Source organism: Microchirus variegatus (genome assembly GCF_963457635.1).
Source record: "Microchirus variegatus genome assembly, chromosome: 10".
NCBI lineage: Eukaryota > Metazoa > Chordata > Actinopteri > Pleuronectiformes > Soleidae > Microchirus > Microchirus variegatus.
This window is the reverse complement of record NC_139811.1, coordinates 16,972,156-16,994,659: the sequence shown is the minus strand read 5'-3', so window position 1 is coordinate 16,994,659 and position 22,504 is coordinate 16,972,156. Positions and strand designations below refer to the sequence as shown.

The 22,504-nt window shown below is 41.2% G+C and overlaps 1 protein-coding gene across 1 annotated transcript in view; it reads right to left on the bottom strand.

Moving 5' to 3' along the window:
• Window positions 1-8,448: 8,448 nt before the first annotated feature.
• Window positions 8,449-22,504, bottom strand: part of LOC310932743 (protein sidekick-2-like) — a gene marked incomplete at its 3' end in the record, with an annotated part of 89,691 nt that continues 75,635 nt past the window's right edge. The window contains exons 31-45 of the mRNA XM_083896089.1: window positions 22,034-22,137; window positions 21,697-21,767; window positions 21,079-21,214; window positions 20,862-20,918; window positions 20,131-20,232; window positions 19,920-20,035; window positions 19,628-19,814; window positions 17,720-17,857; window positions 16,942-17,103; window positions 16,704-16,829; window positions 16,441-16,605; window positions 16,196-16,336; window positions 14,579-14,723; window positions 11,649-11,778; window positions 8,449-8,874 (exon numbers count right to left, since the gene is read on the bottom strand). Of these exons, the coding sequence (XP_083752215.1) occupies window positions 8,449-8,874; window positions 11,649-11,778; window positions 14,579-14,723; window positions 16,196-16,336; window positions 16,441-16,605; window positions 16,704-16,829; window positions 16,942-17,103; window positions 17,720-17,857; window positions 19,628-19,814; window positions 19,920-20,035; window positions 20,131-20,232; window positions 20,862-20,918; window positions 21,079-21,214; window positions 21,697-21,767; window positions 22,034-22,137 (2,206 nt within the window). The remainder of the gene's footprint in view (window positions 8,875-11,648; window positions 11,779-14,578; window positions 14,724-16,195; window positions 16,337-16,440; window positions 16,606-16,703; window positions 16,830-16,941; window positions 17,104-17,719; window positions 17,858-19,627; window positions 19,815-19,919; window positions 20,036-20,130; window positions 20,233-20,861; window positions 20,919-21,078; window positions 21,215-21,696; window positions 21,768-22,033; window positions 22,138-22,504) is intronic.

Sequence of the window (22,504 nt, the reverse complement as noted above, 5' to 3'; positions counted from 1 at the left end):
AGTATCGACTCAGCTCGCTTGGAACCAGGTACTATCGCAAATGGAAAAGCAAAAAAAAAACGCAGAAAAGAGCCATTAGTCAGTGTTTGAATGTAACAGGCACTCAATGAGTAAACTAATTGTTTGGTCCACAAAAGCTCAGAAAATATTGAAAAATAATGATCAGTGTTCCCCCAAACCGAGAAAAGATGATGTTCTCACACGTCTTATTTGTCCACTTACTAAAATTAATCAGTTTTAATGAGTTCTTTGTTATAGGGAGCAAGGAACCCAGAAAATATTCACATTTAAGAAGCTGAAAACTCAAACAGGCAGGCTTTAATTATATTAAAAAAAACCACAACATTCAAAACTATAAATTGATTGTCAAAACAGTTTATCTCAGTAATCAAGTTATGCCCTACTGTTTAAAAACTGCATATCATTCCAGACCTGTCACGCAGTCTGTAATAATGTAGTAGTTCACTATCACTATGCTCGTACAGTTTATATTGGTATTTCCTGGAATGTGAAGGGGCTGGACAGAACACACACACATTGCCTCAAACGAGCACACAAACGTCAGACGTGTTCAAACACGGATGAAGGACTATACCCTCACTGGCCACAAATAACACACTAAAAACAGAGATTCGGATTCAACACCAAAGCAAGGCCCATAAACTTGTTAATTTTTGGTCGAAGGGAAAGAAACCTGAGCAGGTTGGGTTTTCCTGGGCTGTGAGCCAGCAAACGCCGTCGACACTGTGCCGTGCCCAATAACAGAGTGCTTGGCACAGTGTCCAACACCACACAGAGGAAGAATAACTTTCACCTTCAGGCACTAAGCATATGTCTCCTGCAGGCAATTAGATGCTTTGTAATTTAAGAAACAGAGGAAAGTAGAGGGAACAGAGCCTGTGCGGGCTGGTTAAAAATGTGTTGCCCATTCAGAAAGGATTTTCAGAGCCACTTCTAGGGGGGGGAAAGCAAATACGTCAAGCCAGTGACATAAATCTTGGCAACAAGGCTTGTTTGTTTGCTGTGTCGTCAGCCTTAATCCATCCTAGCGGCCAGGCAGAACAAGTTGACATCTCACAGAACCTGTGTGTATTCAAGTCAGGTCAAATGTCACATTTAAACCTGCAGGAACAAAGAAAAACAGTTCACAGAGGACATTATTATCTCCTCAAAGAAAAGACAAGGCATCACATGGCAGTGATGGAGTGATGACCTACAGACCCGAGGCTCACATCACTTTATTATTCCAGTCAATGAACTCGCCAGACGCCATTGTGACACCAATGCCAAGCAAAATAAACAGGCTCAGGTGTGCACAGCATGCTGGGACACAGACGAAATGTTTTTTTTTTTGTTTAGTCATCAAATCAAGACAAAATTCACAGAAAGCACCAAGTTAATGTTTAACAACTTCACTCACTTCCTCTGTTGCCCAAATTGACATTTCACTCACTCTAGAATAATAAGTGTGTCAATATCAGTGTTGCAAAAACGTGCATTTACAACACATTACGTCAATACGTCTTCAAAGACACAGTTTTGGGCCTAATTAGTGAAGATTGTAAAACCTCGTGTTCAGGCCTTTAAAGCGTTTTGTGTGAGAAATTGAAAACGTGGAACGCCTACCTCTCAAATGTGAACATAAACATTGATGTTACGCTATTAATGAGTGAATTCGTGTGCGTTTAAAGGAGCTGTATTGATAAAAAATACGATTTTTTTTTTATTTTCCTTTAGCGTTTAGCACCGATAAACGACCATTTAACAATAACGCCGTGGCTGTGGGTGGGTCACTGGCAGGAGAACAATAAAGTAGCTGACCACAAAAGCGTCAGCTGCTGCCTGTGGTCTCCTCCTTTCAATAAAAGCAGGGCCGTTAAACACACATTTGAGCCACATGTGTAATATATATATATATATATATATGTAGAACATACATTTATTTCAAGCTTTGGCGAAAGCACGAGCGTAATAAAAGCGCACACACTTACCGAGCATCCCATTCATAAAAGCCGGGTGCTGCTCCAACTGTTAGGCCCCCAGCAGGTTGACGGTGGGAGGCGCGTTCATCAAAGCAAAAATGGGGTCAAAAACGGTTCGGGTCAAAAAAACAACTGGCGACTCCAAAAACACAAACGCTGTGAGAGAAACGTGAATAAATGTTGTTACGGCGGTCAGCGCATCCTCACAGGAGAGGAGAGGCTGGTGCTGCTGCTGCTGCTGCTCTGTAATCTTTCACAACGCCACAGTGACGATGCCTCCTGCTGCCTGGTGTCGTGAGCGTGGACACGCCCTCTTCTATGGCTCCTTAAAGACACAGAGACTGACAGCGTGAGGCCACTCACACACTACTGTGATAATCTCTCAACAAGAGAGGCGGGGTCACTGTCATTATGTAGAAAAGTACGGTGGCCTGGAAGTGCAAACCGCCATTGCAAAACGTGAAATACTTTTTTACAAAATTTTGAGCCAAATTTATATTTGGAAAAATTGTGGAAAAATTCACGAAATGTGAAACAATTTGAAGTTGAAACTAATTTACATTTTTGAAAAATAACCTATTATGTGGGAAAACTTTTACAAATCCCTCAAAAAATGAACAGACTTGAGACAATTTCACATTTTGTAAAGTATGTAAAATATGTGAAAACGTGTATAAATCTCAAAACAATTGAAGTAGAGTTTAAACTAATTTACCTATTTTTCGAAAACAAATTTATAAAATGTGATACACTTACAAATCCCAAAACAATTTACAGTATGATGCATAACATTCAACATACTATTTAACAGAGGTGGAAAGTAACAAAATACATTTACTCAAGTCTACTGTATTTTGTGTATTTTGTATTTTTTAAGTAAAATTTAAAATCAGGATTTTGTTTTTTACTTGAGTACGTATTGACTCAAGTATTGTACTTTGTTACTTTCTGGCCCCTTGTCATATTTCTACTACCCTCACACCCCACGCAAAGTAACTAAGTAACTTTTACTTAAAGTACATTTCAAATGAACTACTTTTTACTTCTACTTGAGTACATTTTTAGTACTTTTTCCACCTCTGCTTTTTAACATACAATCTGCCAAGACGAGGCTTGTGGAGTGACATTATGTTATGTTTTTGACATTGTGAATGTTTTATTTTATATGATTAACTGATACAGTTAACCTTACGGCAAACTTCTGATATAAGGAAAATGTCATAAATTTATCAAAAATGTCAATTTGTAAAAGTGTTTCCCTTTTTTGTAAACATGGTTTGCACTTCCAGGCCACCGTAGAAAACAGCGCAATTATTTGGAATTTGGCCTTTGGAACACAACACACTCTCTGCTGAGGCAGGCCCACCACAGGCTGACCAGAAAAAAAAAAACAGATAACTGATCAAATGTCCAAATATAAACCATGCACTTTACTTATTCAATGTAATTCAATTACAACCAGATTCACATGACTTAGTCAAAGTTAAATTAAAAACATTCTGTGAGACCAGACCCTCAAGATTCAGCTCTTTAAGATATGTCCTGGCTACATATTGTTACACACATTGTACTTATTGTGTTTTTTTATTATTATTATCATTATTATGTCTTAGTAGCCTGAATTATCTTTTTGTTTTATATATATATATATATATATATATATATATATATATATATACATATATATATATATATATATATATATATATTTCCTGTTATTTATTATGAATGCTCACTACTTACTATCTTTAACTTGCTGTTGTAACACTATAAATTCCCCTGTTTGGAATTAATCAAGGATTATCTTATCTAATCTTAGCACTTGTCATTCAGAAAGCACACACTGACTTGTAATAAAAAGTCTAAAACTGCAGAGCCACGTTTTCTTTCTAATAATAGAGTTTTCATACTTCTTCCCTTTCTAACCATCTAAGTGTACTTTGTTCACTTGATGGACGCTCTAGCATCTTATTTCTTTATGTGTTTGATTATTTGTTGTTTAAAAGGTGTGATATCTCACTTATTTTTACGCGGATGTGAGTGCGGAGTGTGTTAAGCGTAGACAGTTGCGCACACTTCTACACCATTAGAAACTTTACTTTTGCTTCACTTCACTCATTAAAAAGTGGTCGCTCACAACAGCCGGGGCGATCCACTAGGATGTGTCACGGTTTCATGGGAGAAATTCTCTTTTAATGGGATAGATGTGATAGTTTGAAAATAGCTTCACGTTGCGACTCAAATTAAATTCACTTTAAGACGAGATGCGGTCACTGAACCGTTCGTATGCGTATGACCGTGTGTATTCCAGCTTGATCATCTGCACTTATGAAAGTGACTGGTCATTAGTACCATTTGAGATGGAAATGAGTGGGAAGCAGCCGAAGCTGTGAATGCTCACCCAGGGCGAAAGAAACAGGAATGTGTGAATGGTTGATCGCTATCAAAGGGCAAAAGTCTCCTTGCTTCACCACCTAGAGAAAAAACAGGGACTTTTATTGACTTTTAGTCTGTCGGAAAATATTTGTTATTTCACAACTTCAGGGGCCGACATGGACTGAGTGTCACATATAGCCTACACAATCTAAAGCTTTTCCAGCCTCTGGCTGTGTTCCCAGTACAATCTGTCCCACCAGCTGATGGAGGGAAAGGACAGTTAATGGTGAGAATGTGACTGCAGTGGCCTTTTGTCCGAGCTCAAGCTGCATTATATCAAACCCGACACGGCTGCATTTACCACACTCTTTTAAAAACGGCTGACATACTTTTAACCTCATCTCAAAAAGGCAACTCCCACTTTTTCCAGGCATTGAAGTCCAAGTGAAAATACATTTTCAAACACTGCAATACTCTATGCAATTCTGCTTTTACTCTACCTGCAGCTGGGGGTGAAGGTAAGTTTCTTTAGCAAACAGTGAAGGAATAATATCCAGCGCCAGGAGACGCGACTTTGTTTAATAATGTGTGGATGATGTCATGTCAAACCCAAGTTGGCTCATTAATTTTTTCTCGTGCGGCTGCTGGAGCCATGCCACTTCTATTGTTTTCATCTTTGCCAGGTTTTGACAGCGCTGTTCAGTGGAATATCAGAGGAGAATCTTTGTCTCAGCCTCGCTTTGCCTCTACACTATAGCTGATGCTCTTTAATATTTCAAAATGTCAAGTGTCATTGGCATTTTGAACTTGGAATAATATCTCACGACATCTGGCCTTTGTTTCACCCCTGTGATTTCATCATCATCTGCTGGTGCTGCTTTAATGGTTATGGTGTCAAATGTTGAGGTTTCCTACGTTTATCCTCGCAGAACTTTCACATTCTGGAGATTTGACGGTGTTGGCTGTGAATTTCGTTCTATTTCATTCTATCCTCAGGATGTGAAAGTTGATTACAGGCCCAACTCATGTGACAGATTCAGTGTCAAACTTTTTTTTTCTTTCCTTCAAAGCACAGGGTGGACAGGCATCACTGCTAAATAAATTATATAAGAGGCAGCTTTAGTCATGTCAATCAACAAGTTTGACTTTTTGAGCTTGATCGTTTTTTGTCCTTGGGACCTTTTTCTTTGTGTGAGAAAGCTGAAGGTCGGAATAGGATTGATAGGTGGAACCAGAACAAGCACATTTCTACTCTCAGCCTTGCAGAAGCGAATGCAGAAGGGCGTCAAAGGGCTCACAAAACCACATTTGTATTGTCATTGATGATCCCGGTGCATGTGATGAAAACTACGTGACAGTGCGAGTGAAACACGATCAAGCACATTTATTTAACAGTCTGAAAACTAAAGCGTTTGTTCATCATAACATTTGGATATCTAAACCTCCCCCAGTTTCCACCCTCACTGTACCTCATACGAGTTTGTCCTAGTCATAATATGCGGCGAATATGTTGCAAATGAGCCCTGCAGCACTCCAAACAGGCACAGTCGGAAGTAGGACAAAGTGCGTATAAGTCGGTCCCACGAGGACACGCTGAAGCAAACAAAAAATGCAACAGATTTCTTGATGTGAAGCCGTGTCTGTCAGTGTGTTGTGTGCGAGTTGAAGAGCACACTGTGTTTCTCCTGGCAGCGAATTGGCAGAAGTTGTTGCAAAGCAACGTGTTATATTTAGTTGTTGTTTTTTTTTTAAACTGAGATTTAGTTTTTGTTACTGAAAAATGAGAGACTTTGAAGCGAATAGCTCTGGAAACAGTTCCACATTATTGCCATGTATGTATTGATAATCTTAAACAAAACCATTTTCCTTCTGTTGTTCTTTTAAGTTGTTGTTTTTTTCATGTTAAGATGTTTCAAGACAAACTATAAGACTTGCCATTACTTTTTCTTAAGCTTTCCACTCTGATCTGTTTTTCTTCTGCTTTGCTTAAGATTTCCGGGGCCTGAAATAAGGAGATTACCAGGCACACTCCTCCACCATCCCCCCAGCTTTTCGGCATGCATGCACCAGATCAAGTTCTTCTTCAAATTCTTCCCTGTAACTCATGCTCTTATGCATCCCAATTAGATATCTGTTGTGGCTGAGAGAATCAGGTTATTTCAGCACCGTAAGGATCAAGTGTCACCTATAATCACTCTGTCTTCCAGACGATGCAAATTGGTCTACTTCGGGCTGCCTGTCGGTGTAAAAGAGCAGCCTGAATGGTCAGAAATTCAAAGCTTTCCTAATCCTCTCAATTCCAGGAAATATAAATCACATTCTCATTTGCCAATGTATATTAACCCATATATAGTATTCTAATATATTCAGAGGAGGCATGAGCAAAAAAAAAAAAAAAAAAGCCATTACAAAATAGAATATTTTATTTTTGAGAGCTACCATGAATAGGTCCATGATGTTTTCTCCATGATGCACACGTATGTTTATATTTGGAAATCTGACAGGTGATAATTCTGGACTACGAAGAGCAACTGTTTAAGTTTATACGTACAGCAAAGTACCATTCAACTTTAATATAGCTGAGAGAAATGGAATAGTCAGAGGTGCCGTAGAAAACATATCACCGTAACATACATGTGTGCGGGGGGAGCATAAAACACAAGTTTCAATCATCATTCTCGTCATGTTGTACACAAATTAACACAATCCTTATAATGATGCACATCACGTGTCTTGCTGTTCATCCTTATATAAAGCTTTTCTTTTTTTTTTATATATATATATAAACATATATACACAATTAAACCAACCTCTTCCTCAGCCTCATAAAGAAACTGAGACAAATACGTAAAAGCTTCCTTTCTTGGAATGTTTACCGTCTGTAAAATGTCCAATTTTACAGTCCTTTCAGTTGCGCTGTTGAAAAAAAATATCAAAGCTTTCGGTTCCGTCACCCTAAAATCAAGCATGTACACATTGGTAGCGATGTATAGATCTAATTTATCACATTTTTAGCCTGATCATAGTGAGTTTCTTTAATGTGACTGTGATCACGACATTTGTGCTTTTTGTTCTAACATAAAAGGAAACCACCGCATGTTCAGAAACCCATCGAAGTTTGTCGACACGAGTATACCAGCGCACGATTGACACACATTCTCCGGACTACTAAAAAGGTGCCACAATGCTTTAATGTGATTCGTAACATTGTCACTAGTGATGTTCTGAAAACGTTGAGCTTGAAGCCGATCGATATAAATATCTGGTAAACAATATAATACAAGTACATACAGTAAACACATGACGCAGTTCCAACGAGAATGGCCCTCGACAACAGAGCGTGTACGTCTGCTGAGAGCAATGTCACAACAACATACACCAGACTTCAGAGCAAAAAAAGTCTCATTTCGCGAGCAAAAGAATCAAATCTGTCCCAAAATGTAATCGATTCTGTCCTGGCTCATGCCCCATCCCATCAGTTTTTGCATAATCCTGCTGACAATTAAACAGACACAAGTGAGAACATAACCCCCTTGGCAGAGGCAACGATGATTAGGCAGAGTGACAAAGTCAAAGGCAGCAGACAGCCACAGTGACCATTTGTTGAGTCCATTTCTCACTTTCTGTACGATCACAGTTTTCCATAAGAGATTTTACTTATTTTTTTCACTGTTCAGTCACAGCAAGCTAAGTGGTCTATAATCTATGGTTCTAAGGTGGTTGTTTTCCCATAAAGCTCTCATATTAAACAATAATACAGCGTTTTAAAAACAATGATTTGTTTTTCAGAACTTCAGGTTCTTTTTTTCCATTCACTTGTTCGTGTTCGAAAACCTTTAAAATAAAATGTACATGAGCAACGCATAAAATAACTTTCAAATGATTGTCTTTTTCATCAAATACACATACACACACACGCGCACGCACACACAAACTCACTTCTCAAGATGCCTGCAATGCTTAATACTGAGCAACAAAGTTCAGGGAAAAACAACAATCAAAAAAAGTGCAAAATACAAATAAACCAACATAAAAAAAAATCACAGACTCCTCCTCAAGGTCCTGTTGCTATTGGAAGGAGAGCTGTGTGTCAAACAAAAGAGGAGAAGCCCGCGGTCGGTGCCTGAGTGGCACAGCCCAGGCTGCTGGGGGGGCGGTAGAGGGTACTGTGCTGGCTGGGAGGTTCAGAGGACAGCAGGGATGGGGTGGGAGTCCGGCTCCCTTTAGGCCTGAAGAGAGTTCCCTGGCCCTGGACTTGGCACTGAGGCTGTGGGGATGGGGCACTCTGGGGGAGGAGAGGAGGCAGAGGGGGCAGAGGAGGCACGGGCGGGGGGTGCTGCCTTGATTCCTGTTCCACCAGGGGCTCGGGCTGAGAGTAGCCGTACGCTGGGGGGCGGGAGACGCCCTTCTGCTGCCGCCGCCAGGAGTTGTAGTAGGTGGGGTCGCTAATGTAGTGGTTGACAAAGGAGTGGGTCTTCTGTCGGCTCTGATCCATCTCATACTCGCTGTCGCTGCCCTGCAAGAACAGAGACAGAGAATAATGACAGCATGTTCACAAACCGGTGCTAATTCCATACTGCAGCACCCGTATACTGACAAAAAGCAAAATGCAATACATTAAGAAGGGAACTCCATCCACATTAACACACTTAAACGTGACTATTCACATATATATGCATGCTGGTGTAAACAGGAAGCAGATTTTCTACTTGCATTGTTGCAGAAAATGCTATGAACAAGGGACAACGGTGGAACCGGTGCCATGAGGGTTTGCCCCTCTGTCCGTGGGGTTTTCTGTTCCAGAGTGAAGGCAAATGGGCCAACAAGTACTCAGAGTCTCTGGGAACTCCTACAAGACTGTTGGAAAACCTTTCATTGCGACTACCTCATGAAGCTCATCAAGAGAATGCAGAGCGTGTGCAAAGCAGTAATCAAAACCAAGGGTGGCTACTTTGAGGAATCTAGGAATCTTGCACACCTTTTTGTTTACTACATAATTCCATATGTTACATACATATTTGATGCCCTCAGTGAGAATCTACAATGTAATAAAATAAAGAAAAAAACATTAAAAAGAGACTTTTGACTGGTAGTGTATATACTGTAAACAGTATGTGACTATAGGACCATAGGTCGTATTTAAATGTGTAGTGTAAGAGTAAATGTGGAGGTTTCCTGCTTGATTTCCGTGGTTGTTGAAACTACTACTGACTAACTTCTGCTCACATCTCCAGGGAAGAAAAGTGACAATCAGCAAATTGCAAGAGTGAAAAAAGCTGTGACGTACGATGCCACATACAATATTTAGCATTTAGTTTGTCAGGGCTCAAATTAATTAACATAGTGAAACGATTAACTTTATTTATAAGCCCCCTCAGTCACTTCACTGCGGTGGTAAGATAATTTGACTCGGTGGATCTGTAACTGAGAGTTAGTGGTTAGCGATGCTGTGGATTCGCCGCTCGAGTTGTGACTGTTAAAACCCATTCATGCAGCGGATATGACCGTCATTCTTTTAAAATGTCCCATTTTCTGCCTCTGAAGCACTAAAACGCAACACAGTTTTCAAATTAAACACAGGGACAGCTGTGTTTAGAGATCCGTCCATGTAAGAGGTTTGAGATTGAGCCCTGTGGATGCAAGGCGTTTAAATAGAGCAAAAGTGAAGTGTTTTAAAGCTGAAATGTATTAGTGTGGATGAAGCCACCGAGTCATAACACAGCAGGAAATATCTACAGACATGACAAATGTAAATGCAGCTTTATAGGGGGGCAGAAAATCATCCCTTTGTTACAAAAAGGAGCTCTGCTTAGCGCACACCAGAGCATCCTGGAATTCGACAGAGATAATGTTTACAGGATTAACTCGCTGGTGTTGTAATATTGAACAATCAAGTCTTAAAAGGTACAAATGTTTGTGTGACTGAGGCCTGTCACAGCTCCGGCACATTGTACTGGCTGAGAAACGCAAACAGTCGAAAGAAAAGCGAACACATTACCAACGCGGAAAACATCACACACTTGGCACATTTGTTGTGTGTGACAAGTGCCTGCCCATCCACAGCTCTGCTGAGACGCTGCAGCCAAACAGATGTTGAAGCACCATTTATTTACACAAGTGGCAGGTAAACAGTTGAGGCTACGCAGAGGGAAAGAAAAACACCCGTCTGCGTCTCGTGGGAGAGCGGCGTTTGCTCAAATGGGATTGAACAATGATTTAACTGTGCGGGTACCAGATAAATTGGCCAGGGAGACCTGGAGCAAGTGTGGGAATACAGATGTTCAGAATCTGCTGTAATCGGCTTTTATGCCTTAAGTATCCATCATCATCATCATCAACACGTCAGAACTCCCTGTCCCCCTCCCCACTTCACTGGAACTGCCTTTTACACACACTGTGCGGATCATCACATGACGAGCCCGAGACTCAGAAGATTAACACGACATTTCCTGTTTGAGGAAAATGAATTTGTTGTACACATAATTGAAGAATAATAAGACATGAGAAGTGGCCTCAGAGTTTCTTCCCATGAGAGAAGTTTGCATTCAATCTCAGGTCCATTGGCCTGTGCTAACAGAGGATTTCATTTAATGAGATCCACTTGAGGCAGATAGCCATAATTTATTGTTATATACGCTGCTTCAGAATAAGACTCTTTGACTGTAGCAAAGCAATAGTTACGGGAAATTATGTGAAGATGATGATGGTAATTTTAACTAATCCACACCACTCTGTTTTTACATAAATATGTAAATTCTGCTCTGGATATTTCACACTATCCCCGTTTTGGAGCTCCAAATACAGAGACATTTAAAAATGCTGTTGGCTCCAATTCAGTTGGAAAACCCTGCAGCTGTGTTTTAGTCTGGGTGGGCAAAAATAGAGACCTTTGGAAACGATGATGCAGTTATACACATTCACTGCCAGACTGGTTCTTATTTGCAAAAAAACAAACAAAAAAAAGAAACAGTTAAAATTGACTTACAGTTTCACCTCATAAAAATATCTGTGGTTAATTTTCACTCAAGTTTGTAATACTCCCTGAAAATAAGCAAACAAATTCAGAGGAGAGAATCAGCTTCCTGTTTACATCAGCCGTGCACATGTCCAGTTTATCTGCATGGTCACATTTTTTAAAGCGTGTTAGTATGGATGCAATGAAAACGGTGTAGTCTGAATGTTGCCCTGAAGGAATATGAGAAGAGTGAAATTTACTTTTTTTTTAAGTCAAGGTCATTGCACATTCCAGACGGGGAGAGGACATTGAGTGAGAGCCAGGACACTGCTTACCTGAGAGTCAGATATCTCAGAGGGTTTCTCAGTCAGACTGCTGCTCTCTGCTGGAATCAGGTCATTGTACTTAGTGCTGACATCCTCGTCTGAGTAATGCAAACTTCCAGGACTGGGTCTTGGCGGTGACCTGGGCAGATGAATAAAACAGCGAGACGGAGTGACTATGAAAGTCAGAATTCAAAAGACAAAAATTGAGCGAGAGGAAGGATAACAGTTTGACTCGATCATGGCATTTCCTTTTGAGAAAGTTCTTACTCCTTTGAGAACACAACTGAGTCAATGTTAATAGCCCTGCCGTTTCTGTCCTGACACCATTCACCTGAGAATTTGAGATGAGATCAGAATTCAGAATAAAGGCCAGCGACTGCTCTGAAAAATGAAGACACTTCACATCCCACAGAGGGTTCAGTGGTATGTTTTCACGCAGAGGTTCAGCGCAGACTGATTCCGATAGCCACAGTACTTCAGATGTGCATTTCTGAAAAGCCACTCACAGACAATTTAGCCGAGGTATTATATATGGTTTTATTCCTTTGCCATTTCCTTGATCCTGGTATTTGCCAAATATCTGTTGAGAACCCTGGCAGGAGGTGAGCACAAGTTCAACTCACTCCAGCCATCATGAGATGCACAAATCTGTGAAAACACGAGTATCCTCATGAAAGGATCCTTTGTGGTGATTAGAGCTGAATGACTATTCAGATGGAGTAACTCCTGGCTTTAGACCTCCTGCAGTAAAGCTGTGTAAGTAAGCATGACTCTGAACTCAAAGTGGTATAAAGTTCTTTTGCAGTGTGCAGGTCAAGTAAATAGACTTCTAGCTTCTTTTGGCTCAAGTCATTAAGTCCGTAAAAGAGAAGTAGCAAGAAACATCTGTGCAGGCAATTATTTTGTTCTTCTTCTGCAGTAAAGATTGCTGCTGCGTTCAAGGTCTGCGGAGACTGAGTTGGATGGACAGCGGGCTCAGTATGTCCTGTACCTCAGGATAACACAGGGAAGACTTTGCTTTTTAGTTTTGGAGGGGAAAAACATGGATGGAATGGCATCACAGTAACATTGTGTAAGTGTGTGTGTGTGGGGGGGGGTGTGTCAAGGTAATAGTGGAGCAACCAGCCATGATGACCTCTCAAGTAATAAATGAATATATGTACAGAGATATAAGCAATAACTAAAGAGTTGGGGCTGCCAAGAAGCGTTTATGAAAGCATGGAAACAAAGGGACTTCTGCTCTGGGTTAAAGTGTCATAGTCCAACTATGAGAGGAAAGCTTAAATCATACATTTTAAATATAGGGCCACCCGAGCACAAAATACTGCCAGTGATCTTTTAATTATTTAGGAGCACTGCATTTCTCCCTTCGCCTTATCTGTCTAATTCATCCTCCTCTCTCTCGCCCTTTCAAAAAAAATCCCATAGGGAGCCCTCCCACTCTTCAGATCATTAGTAAAGAGCACAGAACCAGATCGCAGCCCTTCAAAGAGAAAGAGGATCTCAAGGCCCTTTCATCCCTGTCTTGGCCTCCTTGGTCAAGGAGAAAAGCAGCAGCGATTCCCCCCTGCACTTAAAGCAACCTTTCTAGTACATTCAACAAGAATTTACACACTAAAACCAACATCTTTTTTCTCCCTCTTTTCTTTGCAGTGACATGAAGCAGACTTTGAAAAACTCCATCTCACAGCGCAACCACGTGACCAAATATGTGACCCCTTGCACAGGACGTTCCCTTTCGTTTGTGAAATTCCTCTTATCGAATGTGTGCGTAAACATGACCAAAGTGCACGTTTGCCAAAATCCTGCTGCTGGCTCGAGATAGGAGTTCTCACACTGACAGCACTTGAGAGAAACTCCGGGATGAAGGCCACAGGAAAATGGCGGGCTCTGACCCATAAGCACCCTTTGTCTGAAGCAGTGATGGACAGACAAAAAGCCCACACAGAAGCTCATGAATGCTAATTAGCTGGTATTGTGCTGTCCCCTTATATAAATTGTTGGTTCGCACAAACACTGAATATCAACAAGGGAGCGGAAGGAGGCTGAAATCAGCAGCTGTGCTCCTCGAGGCTTAGTTTGTTCTCTGAAGAACAACAGACCATTGTGAGGGGAGAAGGTGGACACGTATCACATTATTGAATTCTGTCAGTATCATAAATAGCGCGTTCAACCGTAAGAGGAATCTCTGACAAGACTGAATTAAAGCAGAATCATGCAGGTTTTCTGTGAATATATGAGTGGCGGCTATTAGGGCTGTCACTTTTTATCCACAGTTTAGATACAAATCTTCTGAAGTAATTACAGCAGGGTCCACAGGGGGACCCAGGTGGTGTCACAGTAAGCACAGCTTGGCCTAAAATCCACTTTGAATCCATCAGGAAAACAAGACAGTGATGTTATCAGAACCACGGTTAACCTAAAGCAAATAAAAAATCAAGACACTAAAGTACCATAAAAGCACCACATGGAAGTATTTTGGGCTTGTTAGCTTAGCTGTTTGCTCCACAAAAGTGAAGCTTTAGAAGACCGAGTGTGACAAAAAGTAAGTGTAACAATAAATTTTTTTATATTTGAACATCCTAGAAGGAACTAGAAAAGCACTCGGAGAGCGCAGATCTCCGCAAAGGCAGCTCAGTGCGTACAAACCCTGCCGACATGCAGCGTCTACGGATCACGCCCAAAATTGAATCAATTGTTCCTGGTCCTATTGCGGACATTTCCTGAAATTTCATCCGAATCTGTCTGTCACTTTTCAAGTTATGTTGCTAAAAGACAGACAGACAGACAAACAAACTCCAGCGATGTCATCATGTGACATCGCTGGAGTTTGTTTGTCTGCGAATCATGTGTCACACAATATTCTTTTGAACAGCCCTAGTGGCTGTTACATATCATTGCTAATAACTAAACTAAACTAATAATTTAATTTCACTGACCGTGTGTAGATGCCATTCTTGCGGCAAAATGAGTTTTTCATGGAGAGGCGTCTGTTGTTGAGCTCCAGGGAGGGGAAGCGTCCCTCGTCCAGACGCACCATTTCTCCGTGGGTCAGGGGCAGTGCCGTGCAGTTGGAGTGGTTGCCTGGACAGGGGTATGAGGGCGACACTGCGTGGGTCGTGGAATAAAACAAGTGATTTGTGATCTGCAGTTAAATGTAGAACTTCAGTCATTAGAGTAACATTTTCACGATGAAACTGCACGTTTGAACCTGAACGAAAAACACGTCACTGCATAAGATCCAAGAGAATCTGTAGCCATTGAGCTTTTTACCATGAAATGCTATCATAAATATACAAATTTGTACAAATTTTGAAGAACCACAGTTTCCAGGTCTTCTTGTATTGGTTTCCAAGACGGACTTGACCATAACAAGGTATTGCTGCAATGTGCAAACACAATCAAAGTTCCGTCTACAGTTTGTCTATGGTGAGTAGATGGTAAAGGAGATGAAATAGAAGGAGGTGACGGATGAGCAGGAGAAGAAGAAGGAGACAAAAATGAAGGAGGAGAAGGAAGAAGAACCCTTCAAAGTATCTGCGTTACACACAAGAAGATTGAGGTGATATAATGAGGGAGGAGAAAGTGCTGCTCATGACGTGTCACAACAACTTCAAATGCTTTTTCTGACATCATTTGGAGATGATGATGATGATGATGATTATCATCATCATCACTGTCTAGTCATGGCTTCAAGTAAAACAAACAGCAGTCAGTGGGAGAATGCATCTCCAAGGCTGGGAACAGTGAGGAGGGGCTGAGAGGGGCTAAGAAACCCTCTTTGTATCCCCACACAAAAACACAGTCGTTCTCTGTACTGGTCTTGCCAAGTCCCCATTTGGTGACACTGGTAACCCTGGCACCATGCGAAAAAAAGCTGACAAAGCTAAAAAAGCCACTGCTAGGAAGGCCTGACCTGATCCTTCACTCTTTCCCCCCAAATATTCCTCCTTCTTCTTTTAACCACAACAATCTCCATAACCAACTACTCAGAGTGATCCACAAACATGTCCTGTATCTCTATTGTGATCAGCTGCCCTACCGATTGCAAAGTTTTTAACAATGCGTCCACTAATGTTGATTAACTTCCCCTGTCTTATTCTTCGGAGATGTGTGGGTAGAACCACTGATAGAGCAGCAGCGGTGTCACCTGGGATAATTCACAATCATGAAAATTGGCTTCTTGATACAGTGTTGTGAGAGCCACTCGTGCTGTAGTTATAATATAATTACTCTCAGTCTGACTAATGGCCGCAGCATTAAGCCGCTTGCCAAGACATTTATCCCGGTATTGATCCTTCCCGCAGTTCAACGTGAATGACAATGTTTATTCATCTGCCCGTTTCTGCTGCTAACCTTTACTTTCAACTTTTGCCCACGAGTCAAATTATAAGTGAATATCCGTAACTCATCTTACTGTGTGAGCCTTGACACTTCCACTTTATAATACAGCAAAGCTGTCTAAACTGAAGGCAAACATCAGTCGATAGCTAAGGCTGCATGCACAGACAGAGAAAATTTAACACTCAAGTGCGGCAGATAATTGTATTTCCTACCTGCATCTGCTTTTTTGGTGTATTTTTTACTCTGGCCTCGGATGATGAGGATAAAAACAAGGAGGAGGATGAAGATGAGGCCCACCAGAGCAATCACCACCAAGAACCACCACTCCTCATAGAAGGGAGAAACCTTCTGGGCTGAAAAAGCAAAAATGACAGAAATCAATGAATACTTGGATAAAATACGCTTCACATAATCATGACAAGTTCGCATTAATTCTACAATTTGAAGGACTATTAACCTGATATGGATGGGGAGGGAGCGCTAGGAGACCCATAACCATAGTCGTTGACTGCAATTACTCGAAAATCATAAGTGACCCCTTCTCTCAGCATGTCCAGGTTAAGTGTGTAGGATGTGACTTCTTTGGGAATGTCTTTGATTAGGATGTCCCACAGTCCTTCATCTAAAGACGAGATGATATAAAAAAAAGACGTCAATACATCAGGCGCCGCGGTCATCACGGAAGAAAGAGTCATGATGTCTTAATTGGACGTGGCTCACCAGAGGGTCTGGCTTCAATGACATATCTTGTGATGGGTGCACGACCTTGATCCCCACTTGTCCAGTGAAGCGTGAGAGCAGTTCCATGGCGAGAAATAAATGGTTCTCCGGGAGGGCCCGGGGCTCCTGAGGTAGATTAAAAAAAAAAAAAAAAAAAAAAAAAAAAAGGAATAGTTAGAAAAACTGTCAAAATTATTTGATTACTGACATGAACATCAACAAAAAAAAAAGTGCTCACCTTCTCCGGGCCCAGTGGTGATGTTTGCCTCGACCTCGGGGCCATAAGTGAGCGTTTTAGCGCGGATGCGGAAATTATAGGTGACTCCGTCGGCCAGATCTTTGATCTTCATCCACAGGGGAGTGGTGCCCTTCACATCGACTGTCACTATCTTACTGACACCTGGAGTGCGAGCAGAGGAGTCTGTACAAGAAACACTAAGACTCTAGACGCTGCTTTCTATGAGCAACAAAGCTTTGTGCACACAGACAGACACACACACACACATCTTTGCATATTCAACACAAACGATGAACCATGCCAGCAGACTCATAGATAACTAGACAGGAAGATACAACGGGACTTCATTTTTAAATAATAGACCAACTAGTATTCCCCGCCTTTCGCGACTCTGTGCTGTTGTGTTCTGGGCCCATTAGTGGAGAGCCATGGGACCACAACAGCCTCAGCTCAGCATTCCACCTCTGCTCTCAATTACTTGACAATCTGGACCAGGCAACTTCACTCAGCTACCTATTAGCCACGTTTCTCTTGTTGAGAGAGAAAGCAGCTCGTGCAAACGCTCGCGAGCACATTCAGACACATTTTCTATCAGCCATGCCATACATGGTCTATATTTATTCATGTAGCAGATTACAGCATGAGTTTAAGCAGAGTGGGCTAAAAAAGAAGAACATAGTAATGTGACCAGAGGCTGTAAATCACTGTCTGAGAAAGCCAGCTGAGGAATGTCAAAACATAGCGATAGAGTTATTAGACTCCAGGCAGAGTTTCTCACCATCAACTGGTGTGCAGGGCTCATAAACCAGACGATAGCCCTCAATGATGCCGTTGGCCTGTTTGGGCTCTCCCCAGGACACGTTGACCGAAGTAGTGGTCAACTCACTGAAGTGGATGAAACTGGGAGCACTGGGTGCTTTTGGGTAGAGAAAGTAGTAAAGTTGTGATGACAGCGGGATCGGAGACAAAACACCACACACACTACATACCTAAAAGCTGTAATGCTAAGTTACATTGACTTAGATATGCCACCATTGTAAAATATCTGTGATTGATACTGAAGTAATCGAACGACAATGAAGCAATTTGAAGCTTAGCAACATTTCTCTTCATTCTGACACTTCTCTAGAGACAGAATAACATTGCAGAAATACATCAGAGGGGATTCAAAAGACAAGTATGAAAGGCAATTTGACATATTAATGAAAAATAAATTGGATGACATTAAAAGGCTAATATTATGAGATTAAGAAGTTCCATCATTTATTATCACGCTAACAAATAAAAAGCCAGATTCGACGAGTGACTCATGAAGCAAACTAATCGTTGACACTGTGACCTTGAGCTGGAGCTGTGAGAGTTTTTGTCTGCTGACCCCACACATATCCAGCTAAGTGTCAGGATTTAGCCACAATTCTGCATAAAACTCACAAAAGCCTGTGCTGGCTGACTTCCCAGTACCCTGTGGTGCGTAGAGCCAAAATTCCTGCCTCTGTTTTTAAGTTCTCAGCACTTTGTACTCCTCACCAATATCGTGGCCTTCAAGGGGGCGGAACAGACGGAAGAAATTTCTACTGTAAACCATTTTTGTGCTGAAATGGCAGAGGAGGGACTCTCACGAGCTGGTAAACACAGACGTCTTTGTGCAGTTGCAGCTAAAAAAAAAAACTAATCTACATGTGTCTCAGGCGCTCTGTATTCATTGCTCCTCCACTGTCACTGGGATTCCACCTCCATGGTTTGTCCCGGAGGAGGTGCCAAAAGGACTCTGTATCTCATGCTATAGCTAAACTATTTAATGAAAATGCTCTGTTTCTCGGGGAACAGGAGGAGCAGGGCTCTCATTTGTGCTTTAGTTGCATTTTGTAGTTTTGCTTCAGAAGGGAGAGCTTTACTGTACTCTGCACATGGACCAACAATGATGCTAAATAATGAGAAGCACCACCATTGATGGTGCAAGTGATAGGAAGAGACAGATATTAAGATACACTAAGCCCCAGGCTTTAAAATGCTGCATGGTATTGGTATATGGTTTGAGTTGGAAGAAAAGTGACTGTCAACATCTGGATTCAGTCAGAGGCGATTCTAGAGTCTGTAGGGGCCTTAAGCAAAAATTCCCAGGGGGCCCTTCCAACCAGTGTTCATCACCATTATGTTATAAATAATCTGACACCAACAAAATATATATTTTTTCTAAATGAATGAAATAACATGGAAAAACCTTGTAATTAAAAAGTATTTGAACATTTAAGTAAGTAGGTAAGGAACAATAAAATACTGTAAATAGCTTTTTTTTTAAATATATAAACTTAGTAAAAAAAATACATTACACTGTAAAGAACCCACATTATAAAACCATATACATATATAGAACAATAACATACTGTAAATAACTGAAAAAAATATATAAACTGAGTAAAAAATATATGTTAATAATGATAATCCTCTCCATTTTCCAACTTCACACAGGTTAACGTGAGGTGGGGGCCCTTTAGGGAAGTTTCCTGTCATTGCAAATCGGCCATTTTTTTTAAGGGGGATGGGAATGTGGCTGGTCACTGCACAATTCAGTAAAAACAGCCCTCAGGCTCCAAGTGTCAGGGGGCCCCCTATCAGCTCGGGGGCCCCAAGCAGTTGCCTGCCTTGCCTGTTCACAAGCTGCGCCTCTGGATTCAGTGCAACTAACCTGCTTGCTGAGTGCGCCCTCTGGTGGGCAGGGAGCGAGGTCCATCCCCTGCTGCATTGAAGGCGGCCACACTGATCATGTAGGTGGTATAGCCTGTCAGGTTTTTTAGCTTCACACCGAGCTCGGGTAGGAACAGAGTGCGCAGGCGCTCTGTCTCGTTCTGGAGCTGAAACTCCCAGAAATAGATCTACGAAGAGAGCGAGAGTTGACACAGACATATCAACATAACAAATTAAAAAAATATATAACGTAAGCCGAGTTAATTAGTTGGAAAGAAAATACAAATTGACACCTTGTAACCCTGAATGTCTCCATTCTGAGCATCCAGAGGTGGAGGGTCCCACGTCACATCCAGCTGCGTTGCTGTTGAGGACTGGACCATCACATTCTGGGGAGGGGCAGTTGGGACTAGAATAGGGCAGAGTGCGTATGTTTTATATATAATCAGCATTATTATTATGACTATTATTACTTGATATTTAGGAAATAGAGCACAAACATACCTGCTTCTCCGACAAACACCTCCAGCGGTGCACTGCTCGGCCCCTCCCCAACAGCATTATACACACTGAGGCGGATCTCGTAGCGTTTGTGTTTACTCAAATCTGCAAAAGGAGAATGTAAAGCATTATTATAATAGAAGAGTTAAGCAATGGAAAAGTGATCCCAGGGAGAGGCAAACAGTCACGGCGATGCCCATGGCAAGGCAATATTGTAGATGCAACAGAAGAAAAAATGAGGGGAGGGGAGGTGGGGGGGTGTTGTGGGGACATGAAGAAGATTTGTCAGTGATTATCAAGCCCATACTGTATATATTCTAGATGTACCACTTTCGATTTTACAATTTTATAGCCTTATTGTTAATATCTTTCTATATTGTACTTTCACATTATGTGGAAATGCAGGTTTATTATTTATTTCCTTTATCTTGACTGTCTTTGCTGCTGTGACATCGTAAATGTCATCCCCACTGCGGGACTAATAAAGGACTATCCTATCTTATCTTATTAGAAAAAAGGAAAGTGAAACAATTACAGGGCAGCGAGGGTAGATTAAAGCCATATACAGTAAATATCATAGGAATCAGAAGAGACTCCTTCGTGGAATGCACACTTGCTATGAATTATCATACAAACAGCATATTTTTGTGCAGGTGCAATGGTACAGATAGAGGGGGGCAGGGTGGTGGAAGATGCACATAAAAAGGATGTACTGAACAGTATATAACACTTACTATCCAGTTCATATTGGGTGAGTGAGGATTCAGTCAAATTCCTGACACTGTAAGGAGCTGGAGGCAAGGTAGAGGAAAAAAAAACAACGGGCGACAGGATCAGGAAAGAGTGGCACCATTAGGAGACTTGCATGCAACAACACACTCTTAATGATCACACACTGACACAACTTCAATATGAACACCGCCAAGACTGAAGGCGAAAAGATTGACTCACCGGTGAGATCGGCCCAGTCGACAGAAGGACTGTTAATCGTGCGGACCGTGAAGCTGCGTAGGCGGTCGTAGTGCAACTCACGGAACCTGACCCTAAACCCCAGCAAGACTCCATTTATGTGATCCTCAGAGGGAGGCTACAAAGAGAAGAAGGAGTCTGCTTAAGGTTCGCTTAACATTTATAGGTGCCATATGTAAGAATGTGGCCAAAAAACGTTACTACATTCAAATTCAAAATACCGAGGTCTTTTAGGTTTTGTTTTCTGACGTAACTGGCAACCCGTGGTTGCTCAGCAGCTGAGACTCTACTGACTGCAATGATTGGTAGATGGCGGCAGGTGGCGCCACATGCCAAAACATGATTTCAAAACGTAAACATGATTTGCAGTCTGCAAAAAAAATGTTTTAATGCAAATATTTTGACTGTACTGTTGTTGTTGGTGAGTTCAGTTTGTTATATGAACATTATTCCTGAGTCTCTGTGACATATTAGGAGGATTTTATGGCCAGTTGCTTTAGATTTATTACATAATGCACCTTTAAGCAAACGCGACAATATTTTTTTCACTTTCGCCATTCTTTCCTCCACAACAGAATATCAAGTAATCCAGCACTTTACCTGCCACCGGACCAGAACAGATGTGGTTGTGTGAGGTGTAAGAGATAGAATTGTTGGGGCTTTGTCTGGAGCTAGAAGACAGGCAAAGAAAAAAAATAAAAGATGAATGATAGTGTCAGCAAACCAAAAACAGATGCAGAGGGTGATATATAATTTAAACATTCTCAAAGAGTACAGCTTGAAAGTAAACACAAGCACCGTTGTTGCTGACGAGTCACTGTGAGAATCTCAAGTCAACACATGGATGTTAAGGCATGTGTTGACTTCACAGAGAATCAACAGAGAATGACGCAGACGTTTGGGTCCGTGTCTAATTACAGCAGTCACAAGGTCTTACCATCTTGCAGAGTAGTGATGGCCTCAGTCTCCTGACTGTACTCACTGTCGCCGATGTCATTGGTGGCTTTAATGCGAAACTGGTAAGAAGTAAATGGCTTTAACCTTTAAAGAGAGAGAGGAAAAGATTATGAGAGTATTTTGACCCTCATGATTTTTAAATCTTATTTGAAGATACAATCTGAAACATAAATGTAATTTAACATTTTAACACCTGAGCCTCAAAATGTCAGTCTGGTCTTACTTTGACCATAAAAAAGGGCCATAATATGATCCTATGACTAAGTGCTTTTGCCCATTTTTCCAAAATAGTGAATTAACAATTTAAAATGAAGAAAAACAGAAAGTTGTACATGCACACCAGATTTTGCGTGTTAAATTTGAACATAAAACATATTTAAAATATAATTTGTTTGAGTTTTTGTATCAATGTCCCAAAACAGGCCAAAAAATGGAAACTATGTACAGGCAT